A 20043-nucleotide genomic window follows, 5' to 3' on the forward strand; every position below is an offset into this window, starting at 1 on the left:
TGACTAAAATAAGAGGAAGGGAAACACTGGAAACATAATAATAAAACAGTGATAAAATCATTGGACAGATTGTGGATCGAAAACCATTTTATTAGAATGACACGTTCATCACAAAGATATCTGTTATCCTTGTCAAAATACAGTCACATTCTAACAATCCAAAGAACACTCTCTCACCCCGGTGAAATGTTTCCAATGCTAAGGTGTTCCTGTGGAATGATAACTAAGACACAGCTATAAAGGTATATCAGCAAACAGACCTGCTTTTTTACATTTCTCCTGTCATCGCTACTGTTGCCACATCACCATGCCAGTTCAATGCCTTTTGCCACCCCAGAATGATTTTTGAATAGGCAGTGTGCTTCTCATCATCAAGCTATCCTTTTGTGAACAAAGTGCCCAATATTTCCTTCCATGCCCATTCTAACAACTCAGACAGAGCTGTATATATAGCCTACACTCATTGTACGTCCTCTGAGCACAGCACAATTGAGGAAATGACAGACAAACATTTTCAACATTTCCTCTTATCATAACAAAATCACAAATCACATAATTGTGATTCTCTTCATTATTACATCATTTGCGTCCTATTTTGTTCACAAAATGTTGCTGCTCTCACATTTTGGTTGGTTGTGGTGCATGGTGTCTGATTTGGAAGGGGAGCTGATGTGCTGGTAAGTTTCTTGGTCAATAAATCGCTTGAATCGGGGCCTGAAACCATTGAGGAGAGGTAGGATGGATACTTGTTTCATCTGATGGGCACTAGGGGCTAGGCTGTTTGGCCTTATGTCCAACGTGTAGGTATACCTGCATGACGACACCATACTTCCAGATGAAGAAAGGACTCATTCTATAGTTATCACTTATAATGTAACATATCTTACAGTAACCATCTTTAATAAACATGCCCCATTCAAGAAATTTAGAACCAGGAACAGATATAGCCCTTGATTCTCCCCAGACCCGACTGCCCTTAACCAACACAAAAACATCCTATGGCGTTCTGCATTAGCATCGAACAGCCCCCATGATATGCAGCTTTTCAGGGAAGCTAGAAACCAATATACACAGGCAGTTATAAAAGCCAAGGCTAGCTTTTGGGACACTAAGTTCTGGGACACTGTAAAGTCCATGGAGAATAAGAACACCTCCTCCCAGCTGCCCACTGCACTGAAGATAGGAAACACTGTCAACACTGATTAATCCACTATAATTGAGAATTTCAATAAGCATTTTTCTACGGCTGGCCATGCTTTCCACCTGGCTACCCCTACCCCGGTCAACAGCACTGCCCCCCCCCCCCCCACACACAGCAACTTGCCCAAGCCTTCCCCATTTCTCCTTCTCCCAAATCCAGTCAGCTGATGTTCTGAAAGAGCTGCAAAATCTGGACCCCTACAAATCAGCCGGGCTAGAAAATTTGGACCATTTCTTTCTAAAATTATCTGCCAAAATTGTTGCCACCCATATTACTAGCCTGTTCAACCTCTCTTTCGTGTCGTCTGAGATTCCCAAAGATTGGAAAGCAGCTGCGGTCATCCCCCTCTTCAAAGGGGGGGACACTCTTGACCCAAACTGCTACAGACCTATATCTATCCTACCCTGCCTTTCTAAGGTCTTCGAAAGCCAAGTCAACAAACAGATTACCGACCATTTCGAATCTCACCATACCCTCTCTGCTATGCAATCTGGTTTCGGAGCTGGTCATGGGTGCACCTGAGCCACGCTCAAGGTCATAAACGATATCTTAACCTCCATCGATAAGAAACATTACTGTGCAGCCGTATTCATTGATCTGGCCAAGGCTTTCGACTCTGTCAATCACCACATCATCATATGCAAACTCGACAGCCTTGGTTTCTCAAATGATTGCCTCGCCTGGTTCACCAACTTCTTCTCTGGTAGAGTTCAGTGTGTCAAGTTCAGTGTTGTCCGGACCTCTGGCAGTCTCTATGGGGGTGCCACAGGGTTCAATTCTTGGATGGACTCTCTTCTCTGTATACATCAATGATGTCGCTCTTGCTGCTGGTGAGTTTCTGATCCACCTCTACGCAGACAACACCATTCTGTATACTTCTGGCCCTTCTTTGGACACTGTGTTAACAACCCTCCAGGCAAGCTTCAATGCCATACAACTCTCCTTCCGTGGCCTCCAATTGCTCTTAAATACAAGTAAAACTAAATGCATGCTCTTCAATCGATCGCTGCCTGCACCTGCCCGGCTGTCCAACATCACTACTCTGGATGGCTCTGACAACTATAAATACCTAGGTGTCTGGTTAGACTGTAAACTCTCCTTCCAGACCCAGATCAGACATCTCCAATCCAAAGTTAAATCTAGAATTGGCTTCCTATTTCGCAATAAAGCATCCTTCACTCATGCTGCCAAACATACCCTTGTAAAACTGACCATCCTACCAATCCTCGACTTTGGCGATGTCATTTACAAAATAGCCTCCAATACCCTACTCAACAAATTGGATGCAGTCTATCACAGTGCCATCTGTTTTGTCACCAAAGCCCCATATACTACCCACCATTGCGACCTGTACGCTCTCGTTGGCTGGCCCAAGCTTATCTCTAAGTTATCTCTAACAGGCATTAGTTTTCTCAAACAGGCAGTAGTTTCTCTAACAGACAGTAGTTGTCTCTAACAGCAGTAGTTATCTCTAACAGGCAGTAGTTTTCTCAAACAGGCAGTAGTTTCTCTAACAGACAGTAGTTGTCTCTAACAGCAGTAGTTATCTCTAACAGGCAGTAGTTTTCTCAAACAGGCAGTAGTTTCTCTAACAGACAGTAGTTGTCTCTAACAGCAGTAGTTATCTCTAACAGGCAGTAGTTATCTCTAACAGGCAGTAGTTATCTCTAACAGGCAGTAGTTATCTCTAACCGGCAGTAGTTATCTCTAACAGTAGTTATCTCTAGCAGGTTAGAGACAACTTTTTCGGTCTTATTACTGTTTTTAGACCACACATGAATGGGTATGTTCCTTATTCCTTATCACCATGTCACAAATCTCACTTTCACTGCGGGGTGATTCTCCCCTCAAGGACCTAATCTCTGCTCACTACTGATTATTTATGAGTTATTAGAACATGAGGTCACTTAAATTATGTTAAAATCCAGACCTGATGCCACTCAACCCTCTCTCTGCTCCAGACACACACTCCCTCTCTTTCAGCAGTCCCCACCATAAACAGTTACTGCACATCTGGCAAAAATGTATTATTGCATTTGCCAATTTTCAGTTTATGCCTTTAAAATAAATAAAGACTGATATTCCAAAATATATATACAGCATTCTCTTCTGACGAACACCGCATCATATCTCCCCATTTCACTGTCACTGAATACTGCATGTCCCCTATTCAAAACCACTTCACACCTTATTTTATTTCATTTTGTAGCTTTGGCCAATACATTTGCTAACTCATGTTGTTTTCTCCCACTTAAATGTAATCCTGTAACCAATAATTTGTTACAGTAGACAGGCTAGTAAATGGGATTGAAAGAGTACATGCACAGTTGGCACTGTGCTAACAAACTAACAACAGACACGCTAACAACAAGCTAGCAGACAAATTTACAACAAGCTACTGTAGCAGACTAGCTAACAACAGCTAGCAGACAAGCTAACAACAAGCTAGCTGACACACTAACAACAAGCTAGTAGACAAGCTAACAACAAAGCAAACATAAAGCCATCCAGATGGGGTTTAGTAATCCACTCAAGGTCTAAACAAGCTCATAGTTTTTACAAATATAGCTGTGTCTTGTATCCCAGGTAGGCATATGATCAAATACTTATGATGTCATATATCACAAAACAGGATCAGTGGCAAGATAAGTAGCTTACAAAGAGTAGTAATTTATATAGTTGAACAGACAAAGTCCTCTGCAGCATTGAAACCCCGCCAGTTAGTAGGGCTTCTGAATCACCGAGACCTCCCCTCTGCAAGGGTTGTCGATGAAGTACAAAGTAGGGCACTTTGCATGTGATGTGTGTTGCCTTGCATGGTTACGACATGCAACGGCCCTGTACCAGTCTGCATGCTGCTTAACAAATGTCTTCCTTTTCCTCTTTCTCTTTCTGCCCATTCGTCCGTCTGCTTGCAGAAGACAACCGTGTTGAAGGTGGGTATTCAATTTTCTCTTTTCTTTGTCATGGTTTTTATCATCTTTCCTCTGTGATTTATTCACTGAAACCATGCTGTGGTTCTCATGGCTTAAATCACTCCTAACATACTGTATGTCACGGGGAAATGGTTTTAAAATGTGCTACTGAAATGGTGTTAAAATGTGCTACTGAAATGGTGTTAAAATGTGCTACTGAAATGGTAAGTCGGCTCCATATGTTTTTCTCATTTGCGCATCTGGGTAGATGTTGTTGCAAAATGTGCTCGGTCATTGGTTCAGGAGAAACGCGTGGTTTGGAATAATGAAATTATGCTTCGGAAAAGTTAGCTGTTCTTAACTACACTCTTTATCATGATCCTGATGACAAAATGTGGAACATTCACTTATGTTGATGTAGTTGTTACTATTCCTGAAATCTCCCATAGATGTTAATGTTAATGAATATCAGTGAAAGTTTTGGCAAAAGTTGAGCTCAGTACAGTGCCTTTCGGAAGGTATTCAGACACCTTGACTTTTTCTAAAATGGATTAAATAAAAACAAATCCTTAGCAATCTACACACAATACCCCATAATGACAAAGTGAAAACAGGTTTTTAGAAATTTTATCAAATATATAAAAATTAGAAAACAGAAGTAACTTATTTAAATAAGTAGTCATACCTGTTCATATGAGATTCGAAATTGAGCTCAGGTTCATCCTGTTTCCATTGATCATCCTAGAGATTATTCTACAACTTGATTGGAGTCCACCTGTGGTAAAGCCAATTGATTGGACAACATTTGGAAAGGCACACACCTGTCTATTTAAGGTCCCAAAGTTGACAGTGCATGTCACAGCAAAAACCAAGCCATGAGGTTGAAGGAATTGTCCGTAGAGCTCCGAGACAGGATTGTGTCGAGGAACTGATATCAGGAAAAGTACCAAATGATTTCTGCAGCATTGAAGGTCTCCAAGAACACAGTGCATCATTCATAACTGGAATAAGTTTGGAATCTCTATGACTCTTCCGAGAGCTGGCCGCCCGGCCAAACTGAACAATTGGGAGAGAAGAGCCTTGTTCAGGGAGGTGACCAAGAACCCGATGGTCACTCTGACAGAGCTCCAGAGTTATGGTAGAGGGATGTGGGGATGTTTTTCAGCGGCAGGGACTGGAAGACAAAGATGAACAGAGCAAAGTACAGCGTGATCCTTAATAAAAACCTGCTCCAGAGCTGTCAGGACCTCAGACTGGGGCGAAGTTTCACCTTCTAACAGGACAATGACCCAAAGCACACAGCCAAGACAAAGCAGGAGTGGCTTTGGGACAAGTTTCAAATCAAATCAAATCAAATGTTATTTGTCACATACACATGGTTAGCAGATGTTAATGCGAGTGTAGCGAAATGCTTGTGCTTCTAGTTCCGACAATGCAGTAATAACCAACAAGTAATCTAACTAACAATTCCTAATCTACTGTCTTATACACAGTGTAAGGGGATAAAGAATATGTACATAAGGATATATGAATGAGTGATGGTACAGAGCAGCATAGGAAAGATACAGTAGATGGTATCGAGTACAGTATATACATGTGAGATGAGTATGTAAACAAAGTGGCATAGTTAAAGTGGCTAGTGATACATGTATTACATAAGGATGCAGTCGATGATATAGAGTACAGTATATACGTATGCATATGAGATGAATAATGTAGGGTAAGTAACATTATATAAGGTAGCATTGTTTAAAGTGGCTAGTTTCTGAATGTCCTTGGGTGGCCAAGCCAGACCCAGAAGTTGAACCCGATTTAACATCTCTGGAGAGACCTAAAAATAGCTGTGCAGCGATGCTCCCTATCCAACCTAACAGAGCTGGAGAGGATCTGCAGAGAAGAATGGAAGAAACTCCCCAAATACTATTGTGCCAAGCTTGAGGCTGTAGTCGCTGCCAAAGGTGCTTCAACAAAGTACTGAGTAAAGGGTCTAAATACTTATGTAAATGAATACATATGTCAATTTCAGTTTTTTTAAATGATAAATTAGCGTTGTGTGTAGATTGATGAGAGGAAAAAAATGATTAAATCAATTTTAGAATTAGGTTGTATTGTAACACAATGTGGGAAAAAGTCAAGGGGTCTGAACACATTTACATTTACATTTAAGTCATTTGGCAGACGCTCTTATCCAGAGCGACTGAAGGCAATGTATGTTAAGATGTGGATGAGTATTTAGGCTACTACTACACTGTTAAACTATGCCGTGGATCTCTCACTGGTTTGAAATACATGTTCTGCAGGTTATTGTTGATACATTACATAAGTTAATGGTTTGGAAGGGATAGGACAAACATTTTATGGTTTCTGCAAGCTGCGGGAAGTAGACAATAGTCTGTTCCCATTTACAAGGAGATAGTAGTGTCATAGTGAACAACTGAATACAACTTTAAAGAACAAACTCTGAACTGAACACTAAATAATGTCTTTACTTACAATAGTGTCTTTCATCTTTGCATTAAGGAGGGGAAAATGACCCGACCCTGCCCAATCAAATTGCTCTATATAACTGATAATATTATTATGCAAATAGTCTGTTTGGATTTTTGAATGTTAATGTAGAAAAATGTGGATCCATTGTAAGAGATTCACATCGCAAAACCTTGTTCAAGTCAGCCCATTGTTTTAGGGGTAGGTACAGCAGGTGGAACAGGCTTGAGCATTCTGAGAGGAGGCTCATCTTGGACAAATGGAACCTCAACTAACCTACAATTATTACAGTTAATTTAACTAAAGCAAGTCTGACTGATTATGCATTGCCACCTCTCTCTTGGTTGGAAATATGCACCCTAACCCAACCTTGTCTGACTGTACCCCATCCTCACTCTCCGTCCCCCTTCGCCCCTACCCTGACTCCCCAACACCTCCCAAAATACCACAGGCATCTACCAGACACAGATGCCTGTCTGTCAGTTTGACCTACAGTAGGATATGTCCCAGATGAAAACCCTATTCCCTATATAGTGCACTACTTTGGCAAGGGCTCATAGGACTCTGGTCATCCTGTAGTGGTCTATAAAGAGAATATGGGGCTATTTGGGAGGCAGCCCTAGCCTTTCCGTGATCCCCTGTTTCTCTGCTGACTTTGCTCTTGTTTTCCTTTAAGGTCTGGCACACTTGATGATGGGCGACCAAGGTATGGGCTCTGTTTCTTTGCCCCCCCCCATGTGCTCCATACAAAGACTTATTTTGCTGCTTCTCTTGCCACTGGCTAGGGTACTCCGGGCTTTTAAATCTGCTTTTCAGATCTGCTTTGCAACAGTGAATGACTTGGTTTGTCTTGATCCCCCTCCCCCTCCCCCTCTCTCGATTCATCGCCTCAAATCAGCACATACTTTTCTTGCCAATATGTTTCAAACTCTTCTTCATTCTCATTTGGCCGGCTGTTTCATCATGCCATCATGCTGTGATTCATTTCAAGGTGATGATAAAAACCAAAACAAAACATGCTGAAGGTAATTCATGATTGTGATGTAGCTACTATAGGACATCAGACCCCCTCTATATTACCCCTGCTGCTGGAATGCTTTAGCAGTCAGACAGTGAGCCACAGTGAGTTAGATGATTGAAAACCTCTCTCCATTTCCAAGGCAGTCTTTCTTTGCATCCCAAATGGCACCCTATTCTCTGTGTAGTGCACTACTGTTAACTAAGGCCCAAGGTGCCATTTAGGAAACATCCTCTGACCCATATTCTCCACAGCAGTCTGGTTGATGCTCATCTCCCAGCATGCAGTACTCAGTCTGAGCCGGAAATGAAATATTGCTCACTTGAACCCCCCCCCCCCCCTCACACACACACATACTGACACTCACACCAGCATTCCATCATGCCATCCTTTCTTCAATCTCTTACCTCATCTTGGATATGATATTCATCCCATTGTGCCTCTCTGTGTGTCCCCAATGGCACCTTATTCCCTATATAGTGCACTTATTTTGAACAGACATAGGGAAAAGGGTTCAATTTGGGATGCACCCACTCTGTGTTCTTCGGTCCTTCTTCCCTGACCATGACACTTATCGCTGTCTTTCCTTCCTCTCTTCCTCCTCTTGTCTGGAAACTGCGTTCTACCATGGAACATTCCATCAACTATCCTAGGTAGTAAAGGTACTCTCCACACTTTACTTCCTCAAACTCCATGTGGTCACGACTGTCTCAAATCCGCTGTCTGTGGCCTTATATGGTAGTCACATGACAGTCTAAAGTTCACTGTCTGTGGCGTTATATGCTGATTTCATTAAGCATGTAAAGTCATGAGCATAATTGCATTGCTTTATGTTGCTACTATTTAAAATGTATGTGTGTCACGGTACCCAAGGTAGGTTGCTGCTTAATACTTTGTGGTCAGCTCACACTTTTCGATGAGGAGTGGATTGTTTCATTTCTGCTTGATGCATTAAGACCATAAAGACATTCACAAAGGGGGAATTGTGATGTCCACTCTACTCTGCTTGTACCTGATGCAGCCCTGACCACCGGTAATGCTTCATCTTGTTCAACGTATTGATGGGTAATGGGGTGTGATGAGTTAAAGGCTATATCTGGCCAACCTGAGTGTTGTGGGCAGCGGGCAATGGGCTAGGCACCCCATGGGCTGGGAAGCACCTTATCCTGGCTGGCTGTGCTGCTGTGCCGCTCTCCACAGAGGGTAAGTGGACCTCTGATCTCTGCCCGTTTGCCTCTCCTACCCAGGGCTCAGGGAAAGAGAAGGTTGGCTTCGAAGGTCCCTACTGAGCATTCCAGGTAAACAGCTTTGCTTTGTTCATTTGATTCCTTAACAGTTGAATCATTGGATCATTCAAGACTAGCAGGTCTAAAGAGCAAGTCACCGTTTGGTTTGTTTGTTTCATCCATAGGAGTTATGTTATGTGACATGTCCTGCCGCGTGAGCTGGATTGACAGTCTTCAATGAAAGACAATGTTCATATCTCAGCAGCTTGTAGATTGTGTGGGTGAAAATGTATGTGGGTGAAAATATGAACGATAATTCAGCAAGTTATGAGTATTTGTAGGGATATGTTTATTTTAGGCATACATGAGTTTGAAGGCATGACCTTTGACATTATAGGAATCGTGGGACTGTAAAATTCCATTCCAGTGTTCCATTTCCATTCTAAATAAATTATTTTCATGTTTTCACCTGTAATATTGCCAACAAGCTCTCAGTCTCACGGCAAAATTAGCCATTCATCCATGTTTATCAAATGTTTATTAAATCAAGTGTTTAAGCTAACATTTTGACATTATCTCCACATTTTTAAGGTTACAGTTAAGTTCAGGCATTAACCGTGGGATAGGCTTAAAACATAAATATAAAAAAACGACTTTCTATTGCTGTATTTGAGCATGCAACCTTTCGCACTAGAGGCAGGTGCTTACAAAACCTACTTGAAGGTAAAAGAGCTCACTGTTGCCTCTAGTGGTCGGTTTATACGTCATCTCCCAACGTCCTCAGACATGGATGGACGTCAAATACTGACTTGTATCACGGGTGACCTGGCTGAACACTGTAGCATTACTGTCTAAGTAAGCCAGGTAAGAGGTGTGTTTATGAAAATAAATGAGCATGGTACAATGAAAATTGAAAGTCAAATCAAATTACTTTGTACAGGTAAGTAGACACCATATCCATAAATTAATCAAATGTATGAGGAACCATTTCAGATATTTGTGATTTGGAGCTATATTTCCATTTCCATTGCCTGCAGTACATCAATATTTTTCACTGTGATTTTATATCTAGGTACATTACACATGCTTGAACATGATTAGGATATAAAACACACAGAGTAGACATTTTGGACTTTCCTTTAATCACTCAGGGCAACAGTGCAAAGATCAACAACCCTTCACGAAGGTAAGTGCTATTTATTTGGTAATGGCGGTTCAGGTTGTGTGGCCGTTCATAGAGATTGGATGATTACATTTTTTAGCACCCATCTTGTTTTGATCTTTTCTCTGAATATTGAAAAAGTCAAATTAGCCTTTTCTGATATTGCTTATACACATTATTTTCAAACTTTTATTTGGTCTGCAAGTGTAACAGAATTAAGAACGAACATTATGATCGCTCCACAGCTATCTTGAAATGTCACGGATGGAGCTATCCAATCGGTAGCTTTTGGGTGGTCAACCTGTTGGAATGTTATCAAGAAGGTGCGGTCACGTGTGTTGCGAAGCAGAGGATCACTGATTTGAGCCCAGTTGGGGCAGTCGTACAGTGGAGGAAGCTAAGCTGTTAGCAGGCAATCCCTCATGCCTGTAAAACTGAATGACAGGGTGCTTTCAGACTCCGATCTGCCCTAGGAATGGGATGTTGCCTCTAAAACTGAATGAAATGATGCTGAGAGAGTCTGAGTATCTGCACTAAGAATGGGATGAGATTTCCAATGCTCAAGTCTGGTTGTAATAGCACAATGCTGCTTACATGAACCAAGCTATTATTTAAAAAAAAGTTTAACCTTTATTCATCTAGGCAAGTCAGTTAAGAACAGATTCTTATTTCCAATGATGTCCTACACTGGCCAAACACAGATGATGCAAGGCTAATTGTGCTAGTATGGGACTCCCAATCACAGCTGGTTGTGATACAGCCTGGATTCAAACCAAGGTGTCTGTAGTGACACCTCTAGCACTGAGATGCAGTGCCTTAGACCGCTGTGACACTCGGATGAAGGTTCTTTTGTTGGGTTTTTGTGATAATGGTACACCTACCATGACATGTTTGTAAGACCGACACCTTGGCATCTTGCCACATTTTACTCAGAAAAATAACATTTTAAGGATATGTCAAGTCTAAACCAACAAGTCATGAGGTGTACTGTAGGTCTACGGCTTCAGAATTGTAGGATATGACGTACTGTAGACTACGCATGGCTAGCTCATCAGAATGTGACAAACTGTAGACTATACACATTTCTGGTCATCGGGATGTGACGTACTGTAGACTATAGGCATGGCTAGCTCATCAGGATGTGATGTACTGTAGACTATACACATGGCTAGCTCATCAGGATGTGATGTACTGTAGACTATACACACGGCTAGCTCATCAGGATGTGATGTACTGTAGACTATACACACGGCTAGGATGTGATGTACTGTAGACTATACATCAGCTCATCAGGATGTGATGTACTGTAGACTATACACACGGCTAGCTCATCAGGATGTGATGTACTCATCAGGATGTGATGACTATACACACGGCTAGCTCATCAGGATGTGATGTACTGTAGACTATACACACGGCTAGCTCATCAGGATGTGATGACTATACTGTCATCAGGATGTGACTACTACTACACACGGCTAGCTCATCAGGATGTGATGTACTGTAGACTATACACACGGCTAGCTCATCAGGATGTGATGTACTGTAGACTATACACATGGCTAGCTCATCAGAATGTGACGTACTGTAGACTATACACACGGAGCTCATCAGATGATGTACTGTAGACTATACACACGGCTAGCTCATCAGGATGTGATGTACTGTAGACTATACACACGGCTAGCTCATCAGGATGTGATGTACTGTAGACTATACACACGGCTAGCTCATCAGGATGTGATGTACTGTAGACTATACACACGGCTAGCTCATCAGGATGTGATGTACTGTAGACTATACACACGGCTAGCTCATCAGGATGTGATGTACTGTAGACTATACACACGGCTAGCTCATCAGGATGTGATGTACTGTAGACTATACACACGGCTAGCTCATCAGGATGTGATGTACTGTAGACTATACACACGGCTAGCTCATCAGGATGTGATGTACTGTAGACTATACACACGGCTAGCTCATCAGGATGTGATGTACTGTAGACTATACACACGGCTAGCTCATCAGGATGTGATGTACTGTAGACTATACACACATGGCTATCAGCTCATCAGGATGGATGATGTACTGTAGACTATACACACGGCTAGCTCATCAGGATGTGATGTACTGTAGACTATACACACGGCTAGCTCATCAGGATGTGATGTACTGTAGACTATACACACGGCTAGCTCATCAGGATGTGATGTACTGTAGACTATACACACGGCTAGCTCATCAGGATGTGATGTACTGTAGACTATACACACGGCTAACTCATCAGGATGTGATGTACTGTAGACTATACACACGGCTAGCTCATCAGGATGTGACATACTGTAGACTACACAAACAACTAGCTCATCAGGATGTGATGTACTGTAGACTATACACACGGCTAGCTCATCAGGATGTGATGTACTGTAGACTATACACATGGCTAGCTCATCAGAATGTGACGTACTGTAGACTATACACACGGCTAGCTCATCAGGATGTGATGTACTGTAGACTATACACACGGCTAGCTCATCAGGATGTGATGTACTGTAGACTATACACACGGCTAGCTCATCAGGATGTGATGTACTGTAGACTATGCACACGGCTAGCTCATCAGGATGTGATGTACTGTAGACTATATACACGGCTAGCTCATCAGGATGTGATGTACTGTAGACTATACACACGGCTAGCTCATCAGAATGTGACGTACTGTAGACTATACACACGGCTAGCTCATCAGGATGTGATGTACTGTAGACTATACACACGGCTAGCTCATCAGGATGTGATGTACTGTAGACTATGCACACGGCTAGCTCATCAGGATGTGATGTACTGTAGACTATGCACACGGCTAGCTCATCAGGATGTGATGTACTGTAGACTATACACACGGCTAGCTCATCAGGATGTGACATACTGTAGACTATACACACAACTAGCTCATCAGGATGTGATGTACTGTAGACTATACCCACGGCTAGCTCATCAGGATGTGATGTACTGTAGACTATACACACGGCTAGCTCATCAGAATGTGACGTACTGTAGACTATACACACGGTTAGCTCATCAGGATGTGATGTACTGTAGACTATACACACGGCTAGCTCATCAGGATGTGATGTACTGTAGACTATACACACGGCTAGCTCATCAGGATGTGATGTACTTTAGACTATACACACGGCTAGCTCATCAGGATGTGATGTACTGTGGATTATACACCCGGCTAGCTCATCAGGATGTGATGTACTGTAGACTATACATATGGCTAGCTCATCAGGATGTGATGTACTGTAGACTATATACACGGCTAGCTCATCAGGATGTGATGTACTGTAGACTATACACATGGCTAGCTCATCAGGATGTGATGTACTGTAGACTATACACACGGCTAGCTCATCAGGATGGATGTGATGTAGGATGTGATGAACTGTAGACTATACACACGGCTAGCTCATCAGGATGTGATGTACTGTGTGACTATACACACGGCTAGCTCATCAGGATGTGATGTACTGTGACTATACACACGGCTAACTCATCAGGATGTGATGTACTGTAGACTATACACACTCATCAGGATGTGATGTACTGTGGAGCTCATCAGGATGTGATGTACTGTAGACTATACACACGGCTAGCTCATCAGGATGTGATGTACTGTAGACTATACACACGGCTAGCTCATCAGGATGTGATGTACTGTGGATTATACACACGGCTAGCTCATCAGGATGTGATGTACTGTAGACTATACACACGGCTAGCTCATCAGGATGTGATGTACTGTAGACTATACACACGGCTAGCTCATCAGGATGTGATGTACTGTAGACTATACACACGGCTAGCTCATCAGGATGTGATGTACTGTAGACTATACACATGGCTAGCTCATCAGGATGTGATGTACTGTAGACTATACACACGGCTAGCTCATCAGGATGTGATGTACTGTGGATTATACACACGGCTAGCTCATCAGGATGTGATGTACTGTAGACTATACACACGGCTAGCTCATCAGGATGTGATGTACTGTAGACTATACACACGGCTAGCTCATCAGGATGTGATGTACTGTGGATTATACACACGGCTAGCTCATCAGGATGTGATGTACTGTAGACTATACATATGGCTAGCTGGACACTAGCTGTGCCTTGCGTCGTCACTGAAATATACTGTATACGCTCTTTGTACACTGTCCTTAAGCAGCATATTGTGTGCCAACTGCAGATGTCACCATCTTAAATACCACCCTACTCCCTAAATAGTGCACTACTTTTGACCAGGGCTCTGGTCAAAAGTCGTGCACTATAAAGGGAATAGGATGCCACCTGGAACGCAGACAGTACTAGCCTGGAGGTGGCAGAAGGCGAGCCATGGGGAGAGATGGAGAGTGTTGACATAGCAGAAAACTGACACAACACACTGAGTCTAATTTTGGGCTTTCACCATGGAGTGTGTCCTCTGTCTCATACAGGGTGTGCGAACAGGTGTAGGATCGCATCTACAGTACAGGGTTGTGAGGCTGTGAAGATCCAGCCCTTTCATCTGGTTTTATCTAAACGGATAACGCTAGTACAACATGTTTGCACAGCCTTTAACTAGGCCCCTACATTATCCATTCAGATACTAGCAGTTATTTGGTCATTGTAATAATGTAGTTACAACTTCTGAGAATGTCCTATTACACCAACTCCTTTACGCTCTGGTAGTGCGGTTTAACTTCACAGTTTGTTGAGATGTGGAGGTCCTTTGTGAGGTAAACATTTACATATAGTCAGATTCCAATGTTGGTGAAGCTGCCTGATTGTGTCCCAAATAACAGCCTGGTCAAAAGTATTACAATATAGGGAATAGGTTACCATTTGGAATACAGCCTAGAGAAGTGGATAAGTCATAATACCACACCAATAGCCTGCCAGCAACAGTGCATTTAATTGCTGTCACCACAACCTTTCAGGCAGGAGGGCCAGGCCAGGCTAGCATACAGAACATGCCAGGCAGGCCAGGTTAGCACACAGAACAGGCAGGCCAGGTTAGCACACAGAACAGGCAGGCCAGGTTAGCACACAAAACAGGCAGGCCAGGTTAGCACACAAAACAGGCAGGCAGGCCAGGCTAGCACACAGACCAGACCAGGCAGGCCAGGCTAACACACAGACCAGACCAGGCAGGCCAGGCTAGCACACAGACCAGACCAGGCAGGCCAGGCTAGCACACAGACCAGACCAGGCAGGCCAGGCTAGCACACAGACCAGGCCAGGCAGGCCAGGCTACCACACAGAACAGGCCAGGCAGGCCAGGCTAGCACACACATGAAGGCCAGGTTAACAGGCCCCATAGGCAGGAGGGCTATGCCAGGCTAGCACACAGAATATGCCCTACAAGCCGGAGGGCCAGGCTAGCACACATAATATGCTAGAGGAACTACTTGGCCTTTTGCTAATAAACCAAGTTTTAAAAAATTGTCTCATTTGCTTTTTATGGGTTATGATCTTTTTAAAATTATTTTTTTGAAAATCTTTCATTATGGAATGTAAATCCTCAGAGATTGATTCATCTGTCAGTGCCAAGGATGACTGGGTTGTATTTAGGGAAACACTTCAAATGTTGCATGCTTGTCTGTTTGTTTGTATGCAAACTGGATGTGTCAGATCCAAGTGGTATCTACAGTATTTGTGAGCCATTTGAATGCGATTGAATCCTGTTCAATTAGGCCTACTTTTTTTCTAGTCACCAGCTAAGTTACCATCCAATTGGCAACAGATTTCATGCGAATATAAAACAATCGGCATAAAATATATGCTAATTTTGCCACAAGATATGTATTTCCAACCAATTGACTTGTTGCAGATAAAAAGATGTGTGTGATGATTTAGTGCACATAGAAATAACTTTTGTTAAATTCCCATGTACTGATTGAGAAATTTTAGTTAAATGGATTTCCATCCCATTTTCAACTCTACGGATGGTTTTGTTCCAGAAAATGTTGCTTGACCTATTTTGTTTTATCTGAAATTGCTTTTTTATTATTTAAATGTCTTATTTTCCCGCTCTTAGATAACTCTAAAGACTTGTTGTGAAAAGAAAGCCTTGCCTGTTGTGAGAGAGGAGATTGACTGTATGCTTTATGGTGGAATGTTGAAAACTCCAACATCAATATGATATATGTGGCTATGGAGAAAAATGTAATGCTGGTATGTAGTGTCAGTTGTAGCTCTGGTGTGGATGTTGCTGTAGTAGACTGATGGATGAATCATGACATTCTAAATCTCCAATATGCCACACTTCTCAGCATAAACCTAACTGTAGGAACTATAAACTTAAACCTAACTGGAAGAACTAGGAACTGAACCAGCTGCTCAACATTAACCTAACTTTAGGAACTTAACCCGGCTTCTCAACATAAACCCGACTGGAGGAACTAGGATCTGAACCGGCTTCTCACCTAACTGGAGGACCTAGGAAATGTGTACTTTGTCAGTCTCTATATATGGTGTCTTTTGAGACGGAGCTCTTATATTCGATGCAGTTCATGAGCACATAAAAAATAATAAAGAAATAAAGAAACTGTAACTGACTATATAACTAAATATTCAGAACCTCATTGTCATGGTAAAGGCTATTAGCGATTATGACCTTTCAGTCGGCCTGTCCACTTGAGTCCAAACCCGTCGGAATGATTATACTATAACCCTCTCAACGTTTTACTGGCTTTTGTCCCAAATGACACCCTATTCCCTATATAGTGCACTACTATTGACCAGAGCCCTATGGGAAATGGACAAAAGTAATGTAGCACTGAATAGGAAATAGTTTCATTTTGGACGCAGACACTGTTAAATTTATTTTGAAAGCTTTGCATCAATGATATCGTTCTGCATAGCGGCTTGTTGATGGGGATTACAGTTGTCATCATGGACGATGGCTTGATTTTGCTTAAGTACCGTATGCACTCAAATCCCCTTATTCTTCCTAAAGGTCCTTGTTGCAGTAGCGGTATGGTCTCAGAAGAATCCTTATTAAACCTCACTTCATATTTTACTTGGCTGGTATTTTCTTTGTAAGGCTGAAGAGAACACAGAGTGCGTAACAGGGAACCTGGAGAGTTTCCCTCTGAAGTGGGAGTTAGTCTTTAGTGCTCTGGCTGAAAACAGCAGTGGTCTTCATGGTGTTACTCTAATACAGAATAGTTGGGTGGTTTAATATGGAACTTTTTCCTACCACTGTCAGTGTGGTATGTGATGCCTTCAGTGCTTTTGAACCCCATGGGTCCCATGTTGATTACATCGTCAACCTCCAATTCAGAGATAATGAAAGAAAACAAAGGTCTGAGCAAATTGATGCTTGCACTGTTTTACCATTCCTACCTTCCTGTAACTACTGTACCTGGCCCACTCTATAACCAGAGCAGTGTTTCGCTCTATCTAGCAAGGCACATTGATTTGATAGATTCAGAGGTGGTGTTCAACAAACACTGAAGCTGAGAAAGAGAGGGACATGGAGAGGGAGGAGATACTGACTCCTGGTAGAGATACTGACTCCTGGGAGAGATACTGACTCCTGGAGGAGATACTGAGATACTGACTCCTTGAGTGGTGCTGAGAGGGAGAAGGAGGAGATACTGACTCCTGGGAGAGATACTGACTCATGGGAGAGATACTGACTCCTGGAGGAGATACTGACTCCTGGGAGAGATACTGACTCCTGGAGGAGATACTGACTCCTGGGAGAGATACTGACTCCTGGAGGAGATAATGACTCCTGGGAGAGATACTGACTCCTTGAGGAGATACTGACTCCTGGGAGAGATACTGACTCCTGGAGGAGATACTGACTCCTGGAGGAGATACTGACTCCTGGGAGAGATACTGACTCCTGGAGGAGATACTGACTCCTGGGAGAGATACTGACTCCTGGAGGAGATACTGACTCCTGGGAGAGATACTGACTCCTTGAGGAGATACTGACTCCTGGGAGAGATACTGACTCCTGGGAGAGATACTGACTCCTGGAGGAGATACTGACTCCTGGGAGAGATACTGACTCCTGGGAGAGATACTGACTCCTGGAGGAGATACTGACTCCTGGAGGAGATACTGACTCCTGGAGGAGATACTGACTCCTGGAGGAGATACTGACTCCTGGGAGAGATACTGACTCCTGGGAGAGATACTGACTCCTGGGAGAGATACTGACTCCTGGAGGAGATACTGACTCATGGAGGAGATACTGACTCCTGGGAGAGATACTGACTCCTGGGAGAGATACTGACTCCTGGAGGAGATACTGACTCCTGGGAGAGATACTGACTCCTGGAGGAGATACTGACTCCTGGGAGAGATACTGACTCCTGGGAGAGATACTGACTCCTGGAGGAGATACTGACTCCTGGGAGAGATACTGACTCCTGGAGGAGATACTGACTCCTGGGAGAGATACTGACTCCTGGGAGGAGATACTGACTCCTGGAGGAGATACTGACTCCTGGAGGAGATACTGACTCCCGGGAGAGATACTGACTCCTTGGAGAGATACTGACTCCTTGAGTGGTGCTGAGAGGGAGAGGGAGGAGATACTGGGATGCTCGATATCTCATTCAGCTACACACACATGCACACATCCTTGTGAAGCTAAAGACTGCTACATTAGCTCCATTCTAACTCTAGGCCGACACAATTTGCTTCACATAATTTCAATTATTGTTTTTGAATGACCCCCTTTTAACCCTCCTATTATGTTACGTGTCCTTTCCACTTTTGAGTCTAAAATACTAGTTAATCTATCTTTCCCCATGAAATTAAATTACTTTTCTCCATTTAGGGTCATTAACCTAACTTCAAAATGTGGACACTGATGTGTCATGGAATGTCTGTGTAGATTGTATATACAAGCATGATATTGTGGGTCATTTTGACCCAGAGGTTTTCATGTGTATAGATATTTCCACTGGTCCAAAATAAAAAAGTGTCTTTGAAGTATTTTGATTTGACTGATTCTGGATGCACTTTATTAATTCTGTTTGGGTGAAAAGGAGCTTTCCCAAGCTTCTCCTTCGCTCTGAGAGCAGATCTCTGCCACAGACACTCCAAAATGAGCTTCAAAAAGAAAATGATTTGTTTGTAAGAAAGGAAATATGTTTTAACAAAAAAATCTGAGTTTTTTTTAAATTCACATGTTCTTGTTATTTCTTCTTTCTGAAAGGTCTGACAAGACCAAATAAAGTTTTGGCTGTTTTTACTTGATTCTTTGTCTAACTGTGCAGGTCAATCTAACCCATACCACAATGTACTTATTTTTTACTCAGCAAAGCACAAGGGTTCAAATATATGTAGTGTATATTGATGACAATAATATAAATTCCTCTCCTCCTAACCCTAAAGGAGAGGAAACAGGAGAGAGAGTGAGAATAGAAGAGTTGTAGCACAAAATAAATATAATGTTGGAGTTGGATTGTTATGAGAGCAGCTCGGATGCCTCTTCCTAGCACAGACTGGTTCCTAGCTCGGACTGGTGTGGATCAATACTCCTGGTCGATGCCTGTTTTCGCACCCCAAATGGCACCCTATCCACTATACTGTATATTGCACTACTTTTGATGAGATACCTATATGAATATGGTGCCATTTGGGACTCACTTTGTGACACTGCCCTGAAAATAAAGGAAGAATCTGAACAAAAATTAAAAAATAGAGCCTCCACTTACTCTATGTCTGGATAGGAATCTATCCTCCACATACTGTATATCTGGATAGGAATCTATCCTCCACATACTGTATATCTGGATAGGAATCTATCCTCCCCTTACTGTATATCTGGATAGGAATCTATCCTCCCCTTACTATATATCTGGATACGAATCTATCCTCCCCTTACTGTATATCTGGACAGGAATCTATCCTCCCCTGACTGTATATCTGGACAGGAATCTATCCTCCCCTGACTGTATATCTGGATAGGAATCTATCCTCCCTTTACTGTATATCTGGACAGGAATCTATCCT

The 20043-nt window shown here is 42.6% G+C and overlaps 1 protein-coding gene across 1 annotated transcript in view; it reads left to right on the forward strand.

Moving 5' to 3' along the window:
• Positions 1-20043, forward strand: part of LOC135511864 (neurexin-1a-like) — a 918691-nt gene that overhangs the window by 46519 nt on the left and 852129 nt on the right. The window contains exons 2-5 of the mRNA XM_064933362.1: positions 4120-4137; positions 7280-7320; positions 8824-8828; positions 8876-8919. Coding sequence (XP_064789434.1) covers positions 4120-4137; positions 7280-7320; positions 8824-8828; positions 8876-8919 — 108 coding nt within the window. The remainder of the gene's footprint in view (positions 1-4119; positions 4138-7279; positions 7321-8823; positions 8829-8875; positions 8920-20043) is intronic.

Source organism: Oncorhynchus masou, chromosome 24, assembly GCF_036934945.1.
Source record: "Oncorhynchus masou masou isolate Uvic2021 chromosome 24, UVic_Omas_1.1, whole genome shotgun sequence".
NCBI classification, from domain to species: Eukaryota; Metazoa; Chordata; class Actinopteri; order Salmoniformes; family Salmonidae; genus Oncorhynchus; species Oncorhynchus masou.